Source organism: Dendrobates tinctorius, unplaced genomic scaffold, assembly GCF_039654945.1.
Source record: "Dendrobates tinctorius isolate UK_male_01 unplaced genomic scaffold, ASM3965494v1 ptg000032l, whole genome shotgun sequence".
NCBI classification, from domain to species: domain Eukaryota; kingdom Metazoa; phylum Chordata; class Amphibia; order Anura; family Dendrobatidae; genus Dendrobates; species Dendrobates tinctorius.
In genome coordinates, this window is record NW_027361700.1 from 10,800,521 (window position 1) to 10,820,593 (window position 20,073).

At 42.7% G+C, this 20,073-nt stretch overlaps 2 protein-coding genes across 8 annotated transcripts in view; both read right to left on the bottom strand.

Moving 5' to 3' along the window:
* Positions 1-9,223, bottom strand: part of LOC141086399 (serine/threonine-protein kinase 4-like) — a 73,150-nt gene extending 63,927 nt beyond the window's left edge. The window contains exon 1 of the mRNA XM_073572385.1: positions 9,043-9,223. Coding sequence (XP_073428486.1) covers positions 9,043-9,077 — 35 coding nt within the window. The 5' untranslated portion in view covers positions 9,078-9,223. The remainder of the gene's footprint in view (positions 1-9,042) is intronic.
* Positions 9,224-18,017: 8,794 nt separating this feature from the next.
* The window catches only part of LOC141086401 (embryonic polyadenylate-binding protein), a 243,232-nt gene continuing 241,176 nt past the window's right edge, over positions 18,018-20,073 (bottom strand). For all 7 annotated transcript variants that reach the window (XM_073572389.1, XM_073572388.1, XM_073572392.1 and 4 more), the window contains one exon: positions 18,018-18,358. In XM_073572389.1, coding sequence (XP_073428490.1) covers positions 18,278-18,358 — 81 coding nt within the window. In that variant the 3' untranslated portion in view covers positions 18,018-18,277. The remainder of the gene's footprint in view (positions 18,359-20,073) is intronic.

Genomic DNA, 20,073 nt, shown 5'->3' on the forward strand with positions numbered 1-20,073 from the left:
ACTGAGTATTATGACAGAATTGCAGGGGTGTCAATACTTTTGGCCACAACTGTAACTCCCAAGTAAATCAAGCTTCCGTGAAATCAAACTGTCCACTTAGGAAGCAACACTGATTGACAATCAATTTCACATGCTGTTGTGCTAATGGAATAGACAACAGATGGAAAATATTGGCAATTATCAAGACACCCTCAATAAATGAGTGGTTCTGCAGGTGGGGACCACAGGCCACATCTCAGTACCAATGCTTTCTGGCTGATGTTCTGGTCACTTTTGAATGTTGGTTGTGCTTTCACACTCGTGGTAGCATGAGACTGACTCTACAACCCACACAAGTGGCTCAGGTAGTGCAGCTCATCCAGGATGGCACAGGACAGTGATGTCTCCCCTGGGACAACCTAATAAAGTTAAAAAAAAAAAAATGTAAAAATAATTTAAAAAAAAAATCGCTAAATAAATTAAAAAAAAAAAATATTCCCTAATAAATTCATTTTTTGGAAATTAAACAAAAAAAAACAATAAAAGTACACATATTTGGTATCGCCGCATCCGTAACAACCCGCCCTATAAATCTGTCCCATTAGTTAACCCCTTTAGCAAACCCCTTAAAAAATTAAAAACGAAGCAAAAAATAATGATTTATTATCATACCGCCGAACAAAAAGTGCAACAACGCAGGATCAAAAAGACGCATATAAATATCCATGGTACCGCTGAAAACATCATCTTGTCCTGCAAAAAACAAGCCGCCAAATAGCGTTCATTCTGCGTCCCAAAAATCGGAATTAAAAGGGATCAAAAGATGTCACATGCCCAAAAATGATATCAATAAAAACGTCAACTTGTTCCGCAAAAACTATTTTTACAATAAAAAGCGTCTTTTAGCGTGTGACAGCTGCCAAATATAAAACCCGCCATAAATAGTAAATCAAACCCCCCCGTTATCACCCCCTTAGTTAGGGAAAAATAATAAAATTTAAAAAATGTATTTATTTCCATTTTCCCATTAGGGTTAGGGCTAGGGTTAGGTTTAGGGCTGAGATTAGGGTTAGGGGTGTGTTGGGGTTAGAGTTGGAGGTAGAATTGGGGGTTTTCCACTGTTTGGGCACATCAGGTGCTCTCCAAATGCAACATGGTGTCTGATCTCAATTCCAGCCAATTCTACGTTGAAAAAGTCAAATGGTGCTCCTTCCCTTCCAAGCTCTGCCATGCACCCAAACAATGTTTTTCCCCACATATGGGGTATCAGCCTACTCAGGACAAATTGAAAAACAACTTTTGGGGTCCAATTTCTCCTGTTACCCTTAGGAAAATAAAAAATTGGGGGCAAAAATATCATTTTTGTGGAAAAAAATATGATTTTTTTATTTTCACGCCCGGGCGTTATAAACTTCTGTGAAGCACTTGGGGGTTCAAAGTGCTCACCACACATCTAGATAAGTTCCTTAGGGGGTGTAGTTTCCAAAATGGTGTCATTTGTGGGGGGTTTCGACTGTTTAGGTATATCAGGGGCTCTCCAAAGGCAACATGACACCCGCAGACCATTCCATCAAAGTCTGCATTCCAAAACGTCACTACTTCCCTTTTAATTGTACTGCTGTACGTTATAAACTTCTGTGAAGCCCTTGTGGCTTCAAAGTTCTCACCACATATCTAGATAATTCCTTTGGGGGTCTAGTTTCCAAAATGGGGTCACATGTAGGGGGTTTCCACTGTTTAGGTACATCAGGGGCTCTCCAAACGTGACATGGCGTCCGATCTGAATTCCAGCCAATTTTGCATTGAAAAAGTCAAACGGTGCTCCTTCCCTTCTGAGCTCTGCCATGCACCGAAACAGTGGTTCCTCCCACATATCAGGAATCAGCGTACTCAGGACAAATTGCACAATAAATTTTGCAGTCCAATTTCTCCTGTTACCTTTGGTAAAATAAAAAAAATTGAACCTATAGTATTTTTTGTGTGAAAAAAAGTTAAATGTTCATTTTTTTTTTAAATATTCAAAAAATTCCTGTGAAGCACCTGAAGGGTTAATAAACTTCTTGAATGTGGTTTTGAGCACCTTAAGGGGTGCAGTTTTTAGAATGGTGTCAATTTTGGATATTTTCAATCATATAGACCCCTCAAAGTGGCTTCAAATGTGATGTGGTCCGTAAAAATAAAATTATGTTGCAAAAATTAGAAATCGCTGGTCAAATTTTAACCCTTAAAACTTCCTAACAAAAAAAAATGTTGGTTCCAAAATTGTGCTGATGTAAAGTAAACATGTGGGAAATGTTACTTAAGTTTTTTGTGTGCCATATCTCTGTGATTTAAGGGCATAAAAATTCAAAGTTGTAAAATTGCGAAATTTTCAAAATTTTCGCCAAATTTCTGTTTTTTTCACAAATAAACACAAGTTATTTGAATGAAATTTTACCACTAACATGAAGTACAATATGTCATGAGAAAACAATTTCAGAATCACCGGGATCCATGGAAGAGTTATTACCTCATAAAGGGATAGTGGTGAGAATTGTAAAAATTGGCCCGGGAGATAACGTGCAAACCACCCTTGGTAGTGAAGGGGTTAAGTGTTCCCTTTATTTTTTGGGGGGAGCAGTGTATTTTTTTTATTTTGGGGATGCTGTCTAATATTTCAGGTCTCTAAAAAGTCCTCAAAGCTTTACTTTGGTCACTAAGTCTAATAATAGTCTGACACTTCCTGTTCTGCAGATATTACTTGTCAGTATTCATCTCATTGTCATTACAGACAGGATTTTCATGACAGTTATCACCAATATATACGCTCTTCAACTTTGAAATTGCAACACCAGGAAGAAAAGTCATGGAATGATGCAACTATTGGGATCATTAGACATGCTAATGATATACATATGTGGGGAAAAAAAAATCTAAATTTTTTAAGAATCGAGTATGAGCGTCACGTGCAGAAATATCCGCACTTACACACCCTGGCTGTTACCAATTAGGTTATTAATGAATGTCTGTGCAAGGTTCTGCCACACTGAATGTACAGCCGGGGTCACACTTGTGAGAAACTCGCAAGAGTCTTGCGTCTCAATACCCCGACACTGCCGCCAGCACTCAGGACCGGAGTGTGCTGCTGCATGTATTTCTATGCAGCCGCACACTCCGTTCCGGAGTGCCGGCGGCAGTGCCGAGTATTGATGCGAGAGAGTCGCATGAGTTTCTCGCAAGTGTGACCCCGGCCTATGTGGGAAAATCATCAAGATCCGCTGCTGGCAGCTCACTTTGTCCAATTCCAGAGATGTTGCTGATAGACGGAAACTGGTCAAGAGACCGTATGGGCAATGTCATGAAGAGAACTTTATGAGGGAGTCACACCAGTCCTACCTGCAGGATCATGGTGTGGGGTGGCAAGTCGGACTTTTCTAATCTTCATTCCATGAACACTAACGGCTCATTATTGCACTTATATGGTTGTGGAACTAGAGGTACAGCCAATTCTCCAAAGAACTTGTTCAACACAACAACACATGTTGCTCGTACCATCATGAATAGTCTGCGCGCTAAGCGTGATACCAACATAGCTCTCTTTAGGAGCAAACTACTCGCCCCCCCACTGCTTGCCAGGGTGTGGTATACTCCTCACAATTGAAAGTTTGGACCAACAGCATGGTGGAGCCGCTGGTGACAGTGGTGTGCTCTCCCGTAGAGCTGCTGGTGGCAAAGGTGCGCTCTCCCGTGGAGCCGCTGGTGGCAACGGTGCGCTCTCCCGTGGAGCTGCTGGTGGCAAAGGTGCGCTCTCCCGTGGAGCCGCTGGTGGCAACGGTGCGCTCTCTTGTGCTGCAAAGGAGGAGTGCAGTGGCACTGAAACCTGCTGAATCCTAAGGCCGGGGTCACACTAACCGACGTAAAATACGGTCCGTAGTTTACAGGCGTAATACGGATGAATGACCCCTAAATAGTGCTCCGTATGTCATCTGTAAGCAAGGTGTGGTTGCGTATTTTGCGCATGTCATCATCCGTATGTAATCCTGTATGGCGAGATTTTCTCGCCGCCTTGTAAAATGGACATATAATGGAGCCCTATGACAGGGTTTCTAACAGAAACTAAATAATTTAGACACATAGAATGCATATATATATATATATATATATATATATATATATATATACACACACACTCACTGGCCACTTTATTAGGTACACCATGCTAGTAAGGGGTTGGACCCCCTTTTGCCTTCAGAACTGCCTCAATTCTTCGTGGCAGAGATTCAACAAGGTGCTGGAAGCATTCCTCAGAGATTTTGGACCATATTGACATGATGGCATCACACAGTTGGCGCAGATTTGTCGGCTGCACATCCCTGATGCGAATCTCCCGTTCCACCACATCCCAAAGATGCTCTATTGGATTGAGATCTGGTGACTGAGGAGGCCATTTGAGTACAGTAAACTCATTGTCATGTTCAAGAAACCAATCTGAGATGATTCGAGCTTTATGACATGGCGCATTATCCTGCTGAAAGTAGCCATCAGATGTTGGGTACATTGTGGTCATAAAGGGATGGACATGGTCAGCAACAATACTCAGGTAGGCTGTGGCGTTGCAACGATGCTCAATTGGTACCAAGGGGCCCAAAGAGTGCCCAGAAAAAATTCCCCACACCATGACACCACCACCACCAGCCTGAACCGTTGATACAAGGCAGGATGGATCCATGCTTTCATGTTGTTTACGCCAAATTCTGACCCTACCATCCGAATGTCGCAGCAGAAATCGAGACTCATCAGACCAGGCAACGTTTTTCCAATCTTCTACTGTCCAATTTCGATGAGCTTGTGCAAATTGTAGCCTCAGTTTCCTGTTCTTAGCTGAGAGGAGTGGTACCCAGTGTGGTCTTCTGCTGCTGTAGCCCATCTGCCTCAAAGTTCGACGCACTGTGCGTTCAGAGATGCTCTTCTGCCTACCTTGGTTGTAACGGGTGGCAATTTGAGTCACTGTTGCCTTTCTATCAGCTCGAACCAGTCTGCCCATTCTCCTCTGACCTCTGGCATCAACATGGCATTTCCGGCCACAGAACTGCCGCTCACTGGATTTTTTTTCTTTTTCGGACCGTTCTCTGTAAACCCTAGAGATGGTTGTGCGTGAAAATCCCAGTAGATCAGCAGTTTCTGAAATTCTCAGACCAGCCCTTCTGGCACCAACAATCATGCCACGTTCAAAGGCACTCAAATCACCTTTCTTCCCCATACTGATGCTCGGTTTGAACTGCAGGAGATTGTCTTGACCATGTCTACATGCCTAAATGCACTGAGTTGCCGCCATGTGATTGGCTGATTAGAAATTAAGTCTTAACACACAGTTGGACAGGTGTACCTAATAAAGTGGCCAGTGAGTGTATATATATACACACTGTGTGTATATATATATATATATATATATATATATATATATATATATATATACACACACACACAAGTCATTGAGATAAACATTATACATATATATATATTATATATATATATTTCACAGAGTTCTTCATAGCAGAATAGCTGCTATTAAATTGCCGGCTTCTATCAAATCATTCCCCAACCTGACATGAAATGACACATGGTTTACATTCAGTAAAGCATTTCATTTCATGTTTTTTTATATGTCCTTGACTAATAATTAGATGAGGGCTTGTGTGCAAAATTTGGGAGTTGTAGTTGTTATTTTAAGGGGTTCTTTATTAAAAAATGCGTTGGCTTCCCATTGCCCTGTAGCGGTGGCGAATGGGTTAATCTAACAAAGGGTTAATGTCACCTTACAATTGAATGGTGACATTAACCCTTTGTTAGAGTAACCCACTCGCCACCAATATAGGGCAATGGGAAGCCCACGCATTTTTTTAACAAAGAATTAACCCCTTAAAATAACAACTACAACTCCCAAATTTTGCACACAAGCTCTCATCTAATTATTAGTCAGGGACATATAAAAAAAACATGAAATGAAATGCTTTACTGAATGTAAACCATGTGTCATTTCATGTCGGGTTGGGGAATGATTTGATAGAAGCCGGCAATTTAATTAGCGGCTATTCTGCTATGAAGAACTCTGTGACATATAAATATATATATTTATGTTTGTCACTATGACATGTATGTATGTATATATATATATATATATATATATATATATATATATATATATATATATGTGTATTCTATGTGTATATATCTATTCTTTCTTTATTAAACCTGTCAGTGTGAGTTTACTGTATAGTGCACTGAATTGCCGGCTTTGCTAAAAGACACCGGGTGCGTATTTCTCGCAAGTCACATGTGTGGTCCGTGTGTAATCCGTATTTTTTGCGCACCCATAGACTTGCATTGGCGTATTACGGCCGTAGTACGCTGACAATCGCAGCATGCTGCGATTGGCACGGAGTGTAGAATACGGATGAGAAATATACAGCTGTTGGGAGCTGCCCCATAGAGAATCATTTGTCCGTGTGTAATGCGTGCTTTTAACACCTCTCACCCGTCCGTATTCCTCTCTAGTGTGACCCCGGCCTTACAGTTTCACAGCAGGGCTTGTACGTTCTATAGCAAACAGCTCGTAAATGCTGAGCTCCTTCCAGAGACGACCTGCCACCTCTGACAGACTGCAGCGGTAACCTGGACAAAGAGCAGTAAACTATAAAATTAAAAATTGCGACGTTCTTATTTGTACAATCAGTTTGCAGTTTAAGTATAATGTTGAGAATATCCATTTACCGGCATTCTCCATGTAGTGGAATATGTACAAGTTATAGAAAAAACTCGTACACCATGCACAATAGGCATGGAGACTGCCTTGTAACATTCGATTCTAAATAGCAAACCAAAGAAATACAAGCGTCAGAGCAGGAAGTCGGTGTGAATAGTAGGGTATTGTGAGAGCGAGCGCCTTCTGGTTGGTTACTAATGCACAAAAGCAGAAGCGAAGAAAGGAGACTTGGCCAATATCGCATTGCACAATCCTATGTTACAGTTACCTAAATGTAAGAACATCCACAGCCGGCCATGGCGTGACATATACCGGCCGACACTTCCTCTATCATGACTCTTCCACGGACGGCCCCATTCTGGCATGGGCCATGTTAGAGGATGAGCTGCTACAGATGGAGTAATCGGTGTATGGCACTAATATCTGCAGACAATCTAGTGTGGGGGGTTTAGTCAAAGCTAACAAGGACCGGATCCAATTACCAATCAGCCGGTGGTCTGAGGCCACGTTCCCACAATGAGCTGCATAGTCTGCACCCAATAAGTAAAATAGGTTAATTGTGTTTTTTTTGGAAAATCTGCAACATTAAAACCTCACCAAACACTCATTGTGTGAACATAGCCATAATCTCCTTAGTGTCCCTGCAATACTAATATGTAAATTAAGTTAGTAACAACATACAAGGTTTTGGTTCCGGACTGACAGTATAATGTGGACGGCGTGTCCTACGTCATCCACACAGTGTCCCCCATTGTGTTCCTGCACAGACATACCTCACTCTGCCCCACCGACGGCAGAACCAAGTACTGTAGTCGCGACTTTACTTCCAGGTCTTTGGCCTTTTCTCGGCGTATGCGCAGTACAGGACAGAGAGAAGTGCGCCTGCGCAGGAGCGTGATGGGGGACACGTCATCCACATGGAGCAGGGAAAGAGGACGATTGCAGGCCTACAGGAGGTGCCAGATCAAGAACAGAAAAACCCATGAGATCAGACCCCTTTGTCAGTGGCGGACTGGAGTGCTAAGAGTCCACCAGTAAAATTGACCTTGAGGGGCCCCCTTTTCACCTGCATACAAATATTACACTACCCTCGTCAACAAATTTACCTGTATCTCTATAAAATAATAAACTGGGTAGTATGGTTAATGACTGATGAGATGCTGCTTTTTTTCTGCACAGATTGAATCAATTGAATTATGCCAAGTACTGCCCATACAGTGGGGTTGGGGGCCCAGATCTGCACATGGGCCTACCGGTGGATTCCCCTGTTACCCTGTGGGCCAGTCCGAGCCTGCCCTTCGTATGGAGGCATTAGACATGATATTTTGGGGGTTGGAGACTCCTATACATCTTCCTACAATATTGTGAAACGGGGTAAAAATCCTTTATAGTGGGAAAATCTGGTGACCGCATCTCTTTAAATATCACCATTATTTTCATACACACTTGTTATCAACGCCTATTTTGTCCTTTAGAAAAACCTATGGGCGAATACAAGGCAGGGAACTAGAAAAACAAAAATAAAGTCACCATAAGTGTTAACAAGACCCTGTTCGGCTATGTGCACACTGAGTGCTTTTGCTGCGTTTTCGTGGATTGAGTGGAAACTCCTCCAGATCTTCCTGAAAAACTTGGAGTTTATGCTGTTTTTGCTCCAAAAACTCATCAAATAGACTCAGTGTGAACACAGCCTTTTAGTGTTTTTCAGATTTTCTTACTAACTCCCAACTAATATCTAACTGAGCTTTTTATGCACTTTGAGTAAAAAAAAAAATGCACAAAAACCATGGGATTTTTAGCAAAAAGCAGTGTCTAAAATCCCCCCTTCCAGAGCTAATAAAACGGCTAATCTAAACCAGACAAATTGTCATTGTGACGAGTGATCATCCCAGGGAACGGCTAATATTCGGAATAAAGCCTCCCAGGGGAACGGAAAGATGGCCGATCCGAGTCCACACACTAATTATGGCTGCAATGACATCTGTAAGCAGGGGTATGAGAACCGCCCGGTGTGAACGAGGCTGGAGGAAAAATGCGTTTTATCCAAGGTGTGGAGTGCAAAAATCAGATCAAGAAACTCTCAGAAAATCTCATAGTAAAGCACAAAAATGGCCCCACTGGCCTCATCAAGCAAATAGAGATGCTTGTACTAACATGTGCTGCCAGAGACAAAAACTAAAAAGACATCCAGAAATCTAATACACAAAGGAAACTAAGTAATATATGAAGGAGTCCTAAATAATACAATATACTGTAGAGGCCAGATCGCCCCGATCAGATCGCAGCGGCAGTGATCGCCGCCAGTGTGCACACGGTTCTACCTCCTCGGGTGGCTCCTCAGCTGCACCGTCTCCATCCTGCCGCCAGTGATCGGGGATGCAGTGTCCCCAGCGCTCCCTCCAGCGCTACATGGACCTGCTGCACAGCACGCTCGGGGCTATTATCGCACACACAGCGCTGTGTGCACAGACACTAGAGACTAGTGAGCGGAAGTCGGAACAGGAAGCGAGTGCAGCACTTACAGCAGCAGCTGATGTCAGCTCTGATAAGGCAGAGTGCAGCCTGCAGGTGACTTTCCTTGTGGTGACAGCTTATGTCTAGCTTTAGCCAATGCTGGGCTGCTGTAGAACTACAACTGCCAGCATACACTGCCAGACAAGTCATTTTTACCACCAGACGATTGCATGTATTACCGATAGGAAAAGAGCATCCTTGGGCTGGATCCACACTGCTTGCTGTTATTTATTTATTTTTTACTGCTTTGTTACTTTAAACCCTATCACAATATTAAGAAGGGGGGGTTCAAAGCTTTTCAAAAATGGCTCCTAATAAAAAAAAAAATAAAGGAAATAATACACACCACTTTAATTCTTGTCTCCTTCTGTGGTCTTCGCAGGAAACAAAGGCGAAAAGGCGATGGCGTCCCATCCATGCAGTCACCAGCCCGATGTGCAGGGGGTCGTCACTCTCAGGGGTCCTGTATGCACAACCAGGGCCGGCCCGAACGTATAGGCGAACTAGGCGGCCGCCTAGGGCGCCGACCCAAAGGGGGCGCCAGCGAAAAAATAGAAAAAAATTATAAAAAATCTTTTCAAAAGGCAAAAAGTTTTAGGGATGGAAAGAAAAGTGTACATATCTAAGGGCAAATATGACGCAAGAGAGGTTGGTTGGGTTGGCAACAATTTCGATAGAATCTGAAGTTGCTAAACAAATTAATCTCGGTGACTTAGTGTCATCCTTTTAAAAAAAAAAAGGCAAGGAAACAAAAATTTTAATTACCTATGGTCGTTTTTGTTTTGTGTTATTGATTACTTTGTATATATTTGTCCTATACAACTTCTCAGAAGATTAAAGAGTTAGGAGAGAGTTAATTAATCATTGTTGTTGCGGTTTATTTTGCTCCTAAATTTATATCCCAAGTTTTCATCTACTGCCAAGAATAGTAGGGGCGCAACAAAATAGTTTCGCCTAGGGCGCCGTAATCTCTCGGCCGGCCCTGTGCATAACGAATCCCAGCGAGTATGATTAGAGTGATCAATGAGTGGAACAGGCTGCCACGAGAAGTGGTGAGTTCTCCTTCAATGGAAGTCTTCAAACAGAGGCTGGACAGACATCTGACTGGGATGATATAGTGAATCCTGCTTTGAGCAGGGGGTTGGACCAGATGACCCAGGAGGTCCATTCCAACTCTACCATTCTATGCAGTAAATGGTGCAGTGTTACGACAGACGCTGGGCTTTGTCTCATTCAGACATACATAAGAATGAACGGTACAAGTGTCATCAGTGTTTGTGGCTGTTTTTACCATCAGTTTTATCAGCGATTTTCATATTTGGATAAACGACAAAACTTCTGCTATCCACTACAGTGATAATCATGGGGCACACAGACTACACAGGTAACCCCGGGTGCTGCCCATGATTTTCACAGACTCAGATTTCCATCAGCAATTTTCATCCTTGGTGCTGGCAAATAACAGCCATGAGAGCAGCCTATAGGCTTCTATGGGTACATGTTCTAGCCGTAAAAGTCACGCATAGAATACGTGCGTGATACATGGACATCTGTGTTGGCTGGTTTCACATTTGCGTATCTGTGCGCAGCGTTTGATCCGCATGCGTCATGCATACATATCTTTAACATGGCGTACGCAGGAACGTGTGTTTGCACACATTCGCTTGCGGATGCGTATGCATGCGTTGTTTTGCATTGTGCGGCGGTGTCCGGCGAACGCAACATGTTGCATATTTTGAGGCGTCAAATGTGCGCAGCCATACGCATGCGGATGATTGCAGATGAAGTGCGTCAAAACAACTCATTACTGTCTATGGGAACGCATTGGTACGCAAGGACATGCGTACGCATGCATGCTTCAGAACGAGCAAGTCCAGGAAGTGTTAAATTAAGCATTGTTTTTATTTTTAATAAAAAAATTTTTTCACACAGTCTGTCTCCCTATGTTTCCTTTATCTTCTTTATTTAAACGTGTGTATTGTTGAAGTATTAACAGGTGTTACATTCAAGGTGTTTAGTATTAACGTTACAGTGAAGGTGTTAGTATTAAAGTCAGCAAACATTACAGGTACATTTTACTTATTAGCGACTTAAACCCTTTCGTCTTTCCATGCCACACGTCCAATATCAGAAACAAAGTAGGCAGTAAATGTATCCCTCATTTGGGCAACTTCCACTGTAGTCCTCAGAGGGTGATCTTGGTAATCTTGCAATGTGGTAGTAACAGGTTCCTCAAGTTCTAAGTGTTGTCGCTCTTTCAACAGGATGTAATTGTGCAGAACACCATACGCTTTCACAACCTCATCAATTGTCTCAGTTTTAAGACTGATGGCTGTTTCCCAAAATGCGCCATTTAGATACCAGCAATACAAAGGCACACTCCACAGTTCTTCGTGCCCTTGTCAGTCGGTAGTTGTAAATCTATTTGATGTACAGTTTTATGAGGTTGGCACACATTTGGAACGCCTCATCCCCAACCACAACAAACAGCATTGGTGGTCCTTCAGTGTTCAGAAGAGGTCGTGGTTGTGGAAAATTGAAATTATTCCCAAACGTTGGCCCATCTCAGAGTTTTTGAAAGTCTGTGAGCCATTTCCTCGTCCAAATGAGCCAACGTCAATCGACAATCAGCATCTGCAATCGCCATGAGAATAGAAAAATATTTTTTGTAATTGAAATACTCGGATCCACTTCCAGTACGTTTCCTAATCCGAATGTGTTTGCCGTCCACAGCCCCCAATTAGGAAAATTACAAATGTCCTGGAATTTTGCAGCATTATCCAGTCAGAGTTCAGTTGTGGGTTGGGGGAGGAATTCTTCACGCAGAACGTCACATAAAGCACAGCAGGTGTCTCTAAAAATCCCAGAAAGGGTGGACACTCCAATGCAGAATTGAAAATGTAGAGATAAGGTCTCTCAGGTAGCCAGGAATCAGCGGAAAAGAAAATGGGGAAAAAAAATCAGTACATGGCTTTTATAACAATAATATTAGTGACAGGTGTTTCTTTTTCAAAATTACGTACCTTAGGGTCACCAACAGACATTCCTCAGCAGGAATAGCTTAGCATAGCTTTGTGTCCTGCCTGGTGCTGGATCCTCGGACACATTGCGGCACGTCATCGAAGCTCTGTTCCGACATCCTCGTGTAGTCGATAAACTTCTGAAGGTTTGCACGCAGCTCGGTGTACAACAAGTGGTAGGCTCCATGGCTCTCTCGGACTTCAACGATGGGATGTTGCCAGTAGCGACGATGACGTCTTCTCCGTCTATCTTCTTCACAAGCCACAGCAAAGGCAACAGCCAATTTCAAGTCCAAATCCAGATTATGATAGAAGCTTTCCATGCCAAGATCCATCTTGCATCTGGCTACAGCAGCAAAAGTTGAGGATTTCATCTGTACAAGGGTCTATATACAGAATTTCCATTGGACGTGGCTTGTGTCAAGGAAGTTCTGGAAAAGCATGCGCATAAATAACACAAACGCATGCAAAAACGCATGCAAACACCGTTTTTTTTCATCATGCGAAAGATGTGGATAAAAAACACTGTTAGCATGCGTTTGCGCATGCAGATGATACGCTGTGCACACATATGCAAATGTGAACTTAGCCCAAGGCGGACGGATAGCATTTTAACAGTATTAACCAGCAGGTTAACCCCATTTCTGCAAGCTAATATCGTTTAGGGGCTGGCAAGTTCCCTTAAATCTTTCCAGTACAGGCAGTGAATTTGGCCTAACCAGACGATTTAGGTGGGACTGGACGACCATCTAATTTTGCTTCCTCCCTCCCTAGATGATGGCTAGGAGGGAGAAGCATTGAGCTATTTGACAATAAATGTCAAATCTTTTGTTTTCCCTGGAGAGGAAGGAACCGATTCATTAATCTGTTACGCCAGAATTCTAGCTAAAAAAAACAATATTTTTGTGCAACTTGAAAGATGCAAAAAACATTTCTATATTTGGCCTTTTCCCGCCAGTGTGAACCATCTACACCATTATGAGTATAGCTTGGCTGGGATAGGGGCTTGTCTACACCACCCATCAAAATTCATAAAAATTTACACTATTTTAGTGGACTGGAGCACAGTGTTAATGAATAAGTCCCGAAATGTCTGACTTAGGCCGGAGTCACACCAGCGAATGGCATCCGATGCAAGATGCTAATGACCCTCGGCTCCTGGAAAGTCATGACAGCAGCTGAAATCTACCAGTAATTAGAAAGCAATCCTGCCCCTTAGTGAATAATATCATCACTGGTTCAACGGATGGCCGGATAATAAAGTATCACATTACCAAGGTGCCACACAATAAACATCTGATGATGGGTAAAACCAGTGGCCCGTCTCAACTCAACCTCAGTGTTGCAAAACATACTAATGGCATTGGTTTCAAAGAATTTCTAAACTACTGAAGGTTCCAGGGAGCCCTGCTGGGGCCATAATCTGGAAGTGAGAAGATCAACATTTCACCATAATCTGGCCATGACCAGGTGCACTCCTCAAAATTTCAGACAGAGGGAGTTGGCCCAACATTTAGACAAGCTTATGAAATACTGGAAGAATATAGTCTGGTCAGAGGAGACCAAAATTGAACTCCTTGGATGCCATAATGCACACCATATTTTGAGGCTAAAAGGCATTGCACAGGCTTGGACTGGCCCACAGGAGAACAGGAGAATCCTCCGTTGGGCCGCCATCACCCTCTTGTATGAGCAGTACTTGGCACTATACACATCACTATGTACAGACAAAGGCGACATCTTATTCATCTAAGAATTTACTCAGTTCATTGTTATATGAATTTGTGATTAAGGATAATGCCAAGGGCCCACCAGTAACAAATTACAGGGCCCCACTTTTCAGCTACATGTAGATGTGACATTATCCTCAATCACAAATGTATATAACAGTGAATGGAGTAGATTGCTAGATGAATAAGATGCCGCTTCTGTCTGTACATAGTGATTCAAGTACATAGTGCCAAGTACTGATCATATAAGAGGTGGTGGCCCCCTCAAACAGGGGCCCACCGGAGGGTTATCCCATTCTCCTGTGGTTCAGTCCAAGCCTGATTGCAAACAATAAACAAAGAAAGGAGCGGGGGCCATGAGGCAGTGCTGGACCCGTGGCAGGGGAGAATAAGCTATTAAGAGAATGGGTGAACTGCAATATTGAGACAGGTTATCAAACATGGAATTATTCAGTTTGGAAAAAAAAGACTTATGGGTGATTGTATAAAAATGTACAAATCACTGAAAGGGACAATGCAGAGATTTTTCTAATGATCTTTTGCTAGGCCTGCGATGGTGACAAGGGGGCATCCTCTATGTCTGGAGGAACGAAGGTTTAATCATAATCACAGACGCGGATTCTTTACTGTAAGAGCAGTGAGACTATGGAACTCTGCCATATGATGTTACAATGGTTGATTCTCTACAAAAGTTTGCGTGTCTGGACCCCTTTTCTTGAAAAATAGAATATTGCAGGTTATGGGTTGAAAATCTGTGATGGGATGTTGAAATAAGGAACCAGTCTGATTGCTGTATGTGGTGTCAGGAAGGAATTTTTTGGGTAATTAGCATCTGCCTTACATTTTTTGCCTTCCTCTGGATTATGTTGTGTTGTAGGTTGAACTAGATAGAGTTAAGTCTTCCTTCAACCTCAATAGAATGCTCACATACAATGCAGACACATACACACACTATATACTGGATTTTTTATATCACCTGTGGGTGACTTTGATGTGTAAATATGCCCAAGAGTTCCCAACATGTGGCTCCCAACTGTATGCTAGCTTGGTACATTAGCACCAGGTCTAAATAGGTATCAAGAGCAGATCTCCAGAATATGGTGACTTGTCGAAATAGCCCAGCACAGCAGATCTACATGTACATATATTGGACATGGTAATGTGGAGATAGGATGAATACTGCCCGTTATAGGGGTGCTTGAAGCTCAATGTGATAGTCTGGTGGGGGGTACTTGATGCAGGAATACAAAATAGGGGTAAGGTGGGAGCTGCTAGAAGCTTGCTGCTATACGGAAGGGGAGCAGAGTTCTCAGCGTGATTTTCTGTGGGGATTGGGGGGCACAGATGTTTGAGAGACACAGAGTGCTATATAATAGATATTAAAACAGTTTGGGTATTTTTCTTCCTTTAGACGCCTTCATTGGGGCTAGGGGAATAATTTACCTAATGTATTCAGTGACTTTACATAGGAAAGTTCATTTTTAGTACGCTTGCTTATATAGCGCTATCATTTTCCGCAGCGCTTTACAGACACTATTCCCCATCAGTATGTCTTTGGGATGTTGGAGGAAACCGGAGAACCTGGAGGAGACCCACGCAAACACGGGGAGAACATACAAACTCCTTGCAGATTTCATCCTTGGTGGGATTTGAACCAAGGACTCTAGCGCTGCAAAGTGCTAACCACTGAGCCACCGTGCTGCCCGTACATTCTCCCTATTATTACCCACCGGTCTAACTAGTAACGCTTGTTTGTTGAAGGCTTAAAATGATAAATTGTAGATGGCACATCCCATTGTGTAAACAAGAGACTGAAAAGTAAATGTGTGCCCAGCGACTTCCTATTTTCAGTCGCAGCTTCTTATGGGGGGGATGGTTTGTGTAGACGGACGCTTATTAGGTTCAGCAACACAGGGGAGTCTCTTGGATAAGGATGAAGTTCTAGAGCAGATACAAATCTAGTTAACAGTTTAGTTATGAGCAAACATCTTCACAACAAATTGGCAGTGTTGTCCTAAGACAAGTTGGTTCTCACAAGAAATCTACAGATGTTTCCAACCCAGCAGGATACACACATGGCATGCTTAGATCCTGTGCACAGATGTCTTTTGTCAAATTGTTCTCTTCAGACTTTCTCTGTGGGTAACGTAGATATGGCCACTGCGCCTACAGCTCCCAGTGGTGGTCACACAACTTAATATCCCTGTATGGGAAATCGCATTGATATAGGGGCAGAGCATGGCTGCAGGAACCTGTAACATCAGGGTGATGACTCCTGAGGGACCTGTAATGATGGACATTAATTGCAGAGCTCTTCCCAACACGAATATAAATTCATTACACCATGAACATAGATATCTACCATCTACAGAAAAATGTGTGCAGCCAGTAGCTCTAGGGGAAATCATGTATTACATGGAGCCTATACAGACTAAAGTGTGCATCAGATGATACTGTCAAGCTGGGGACTCCCCTTCATGACATCCAGCAGAAACCAGTGCATTAGCCCCATACATGAAGGCTTCTGGACTCCATCTCTTCGTAGGCTGCAGATGTGGGAAACCTTCAGAAGTAATTGTCAATGATCCAGCCCAACCAAGAGTGAACATTGAGTACCCAAGGACTAGGACAGGTTACAAATATCCCTCAGGTAACAGATATTTAGCCCATCACCACTGCTGGCAAGCGAGTTATTCCTGACTGAACTTGTATGGTGACGCTCCAGCATTCCTGAGAGGATAACCGGATACACAGCGAGACTGTTATATCTGAGCACGTTCACTCATCACTAGTCATGTTCTATTAATATAAGGCTTCTAGTTTACCTTACTACTCTAAATTTGTTATAGTACAATACTGACGGTGCAACTCCACTGCTCTAAATCTTAATTTATCCACTACCTGGCCCCGGCATGACTTTTCACATCCTAATGGAATGTGCAGCTTTTCTTTGATTTTCTCAGATATATATACCGTATTAGGTACGAGTGATATTGGGCTATAAACATGTCCAATTTTTTTCCTTGGACCAAGTGATCCATGGGAAAAACAACAGACATGACTGATTTTGATCAGTGTCTCGGATCAAAATAAAGGCAATGCAAGTCTATGGGTCCGTGAGAAAAATCAGACTGCACTCTGATGACATCAATAGCTCTGCCTCTTGCTTTGCCCTCCTCTTCCCACCTGCCATCTCCTATCTCAGTAATGGGGAAGTCTTTTCACTGAATACAGATTTTATCTGTGAATTGAGAATTTTGCAAATGATCAGTCCTGAAAAAATTGGATTGCTGTGATAAGATATACAAGTTGATTATGATGTATACTATTGATTTATGAAATTAAAATTAAAACAGTTACTCTTTAAAAGTATAAGAAATTATAGTTAAAAAGCCTAAAAATCTAAACAATTATGTCTGTAATGACCCAATAATTATTTTTACAATTACAATTTTTATCTTACACATTAAATGCATAAAAAATGATGCAAAGCGATGCCAAAATTGCTGTTTTTATGCAGGACAAGGACAGATAGTGCAAGTCCTGGCTAGCTGAAGAACTTTCAGGTCATGGAATTAGTCACGTGTGGAAAGAAATTCAAAATGCTGTAATGTATAGTCAGTATTGGTCCATGGGACAGAGTTGCGATTTTGAACCCTTCCACTTCTTTCCAGTGGCAGAGAAGGTTCAATTAGCAGGAATTATTATTTTCCCTATTTCCTCCAGGCTAGTCCTGGATTGCGTCTTATTGTAAAGCGAGTCCTATAGTCTGAAAAATAAGAGTAACTGAAAACTACAGCTTGAACTGCCCCTTACACAGGACTGCCATGGCTGTGCAAGTGAGAAACAGAGGACTCAAACCCCCCCAACTACTAGTGAGAGTGAAACGTGACATTTATTTCATCTGTGATTTTCCAGGGACACCCAAGAGAGGAATGGGAGACATGAGATTTCCTTAGTAGTGAGTCGGTCCCCGATCCTTTTTGCCAAGGTCTATGGGACAGAATGGATATAAACTAAATATACAACATATTTGCTTTTGCAAGTTTTTATTTAATGCAGAAAAAAAATTAAACAAGAACACACAATAATAAAAGATAAAGAAATTATACTATATATAGCTGTTGTTCATCACTGGGGATGTAATTTACTTTACCTTACATAATACTATATTTATACACAAACAAAATATGATTAGCTTTCCTAAATTTATACAGTTTCCTTCCACTGCGCGCGTGACACAGTGTAGTGAAGGTCCAAGTCCACACGTGGCTCTGATCGGCAGGAGCATTTCACATCAGGGAAGGATGGCCGCCTTTTAGTGAAGTCTCCTTAGCATGGTGGGCTTGTAGGACGCCGACGGCTTCTTCGACCTGTGGGGAACACATACTGTAGTTTACCACAGAAGGAAAAGCTAACTTTATAAGAAATTTCCTAATACATCAGTCTCTAGTTTGCAGCCTTCCAGCTGCTACAAGAATACAATCTGAACATGCCCTTGCCGTCTTTGGCTGTCAGCACATGCTTGGAGCTGCTGTATTGTACAAGATTTAATACCAATATCACATCAATCATTGCTTAGCAGCAGCGTTTAGGACAGTCAGCATGTTACCATGATCTGCTGCCAGTGCCGACACAGCTTCTGTGTGCTCTACTAATCGCATAGACGCCACAGTAGGTGGAAAGCATCGACTCAGAATTCCTCAGCCAAGAAAGCCGCATGTCATGACTAAATGCTTCAGGGGACTAGGACAGTAGTCTCTGAACTTAACAAAAGCTTTACGTTCTACCTCCCAAATCTGTTACTGCAATGCACCTGGTGGGTGGAAGCTGCGAGACAGGAAGAACTATCTGCAACTGTCATCCTTCCATCCCCAAAATTACCCCAGGGAGGAGAAATAACTTTTCTTCATAGGATTTACCACAAGCTATTAAGGAGGACAATCTCTGATCACTACATATAGGGTTGGGATTTTGTGGGGGTGTTTATTTCATTACAATTTGATGCAAAATTAGAGGAAGGCAGCTAGTGGGGTAAAGTGCTTGGAGGGATTATTACAATATACAAGGTATCTACTGTCAGAAAATATTTAGGTATGAGACATATGATTAGTTTAGGTTTTAATTGTATTGGTCAAAAGTGTGAGAAATTGCCTGGCTCGCTTCGCCTTTTGTCAGTCTCATGTCCAGATTTCCATCCAGTTGAAGCAAATCCAGATTTTTGCCACTTAAGGGCCTGTCACACTAAGCGATATCTCTAGCAATATCGCTATAACTTGTGAAGTTATAGCGATATTGCTAGCGATATCGCTGTGTGTGATACTTACCTACGACCCGCTCCCCCGCTGATTATCGCTGATCGCGCGAGAATGTCCTGGACCGTTTCTCGTCGTCAGCTTCCTGCGGCGCTTCCTGTGGAGAGACGAGCGTGGAGCCGGGCGGGAGGACGCAGGATCACCTAGTGTGACAGGTAAGTAGCGACCCCCGACCCCAGCGATGTCGCTGGTGAGATCTGCCTGTGTGGCAGCTCACTAGCGACCACTTAGCGATGTACCAGCGATCCTGACCGTGTCATATCGCTGGTCGGGATCGCTGGTGCATCACTAAGTGTGACAGTACCTTTACTCTACGAACAGCTTAATCTACAGACAAAACAGGATTCCAATGATTTTTCAATTACTGGACTGCTGTAGTTTGATAAAGTCACTTTTCTCAGAAGATGATAATCATTACAGGACTAGTAAATCTGCTGACATGTAGTCCTGTATATTCATGAGCTCTATATAATCCCTCCCCCACCAGATTGGCAGCTGCCTGCCCATGCACAGTGTACACAGAAAGCGGTCAATGAATCACCGGTTGGTGCGGGGTTATACAGAGCTCAGCATTCAGAGAACTGATATCACTGCTTGGTCAGCTGCGGATCTATTATCAAACGTACAGCAAGCAGCTCTGTAAGTGACATCACTGGAATCAGGATCTCTGTCCTTTTATCATTCTGCTCTCAAATTGGGTAGCAAAAACAGTGACAGAGCCCCTTAAAACACATTATAGTCTAGTGGGCTGCAGTAACTGCAGACGTACAGAA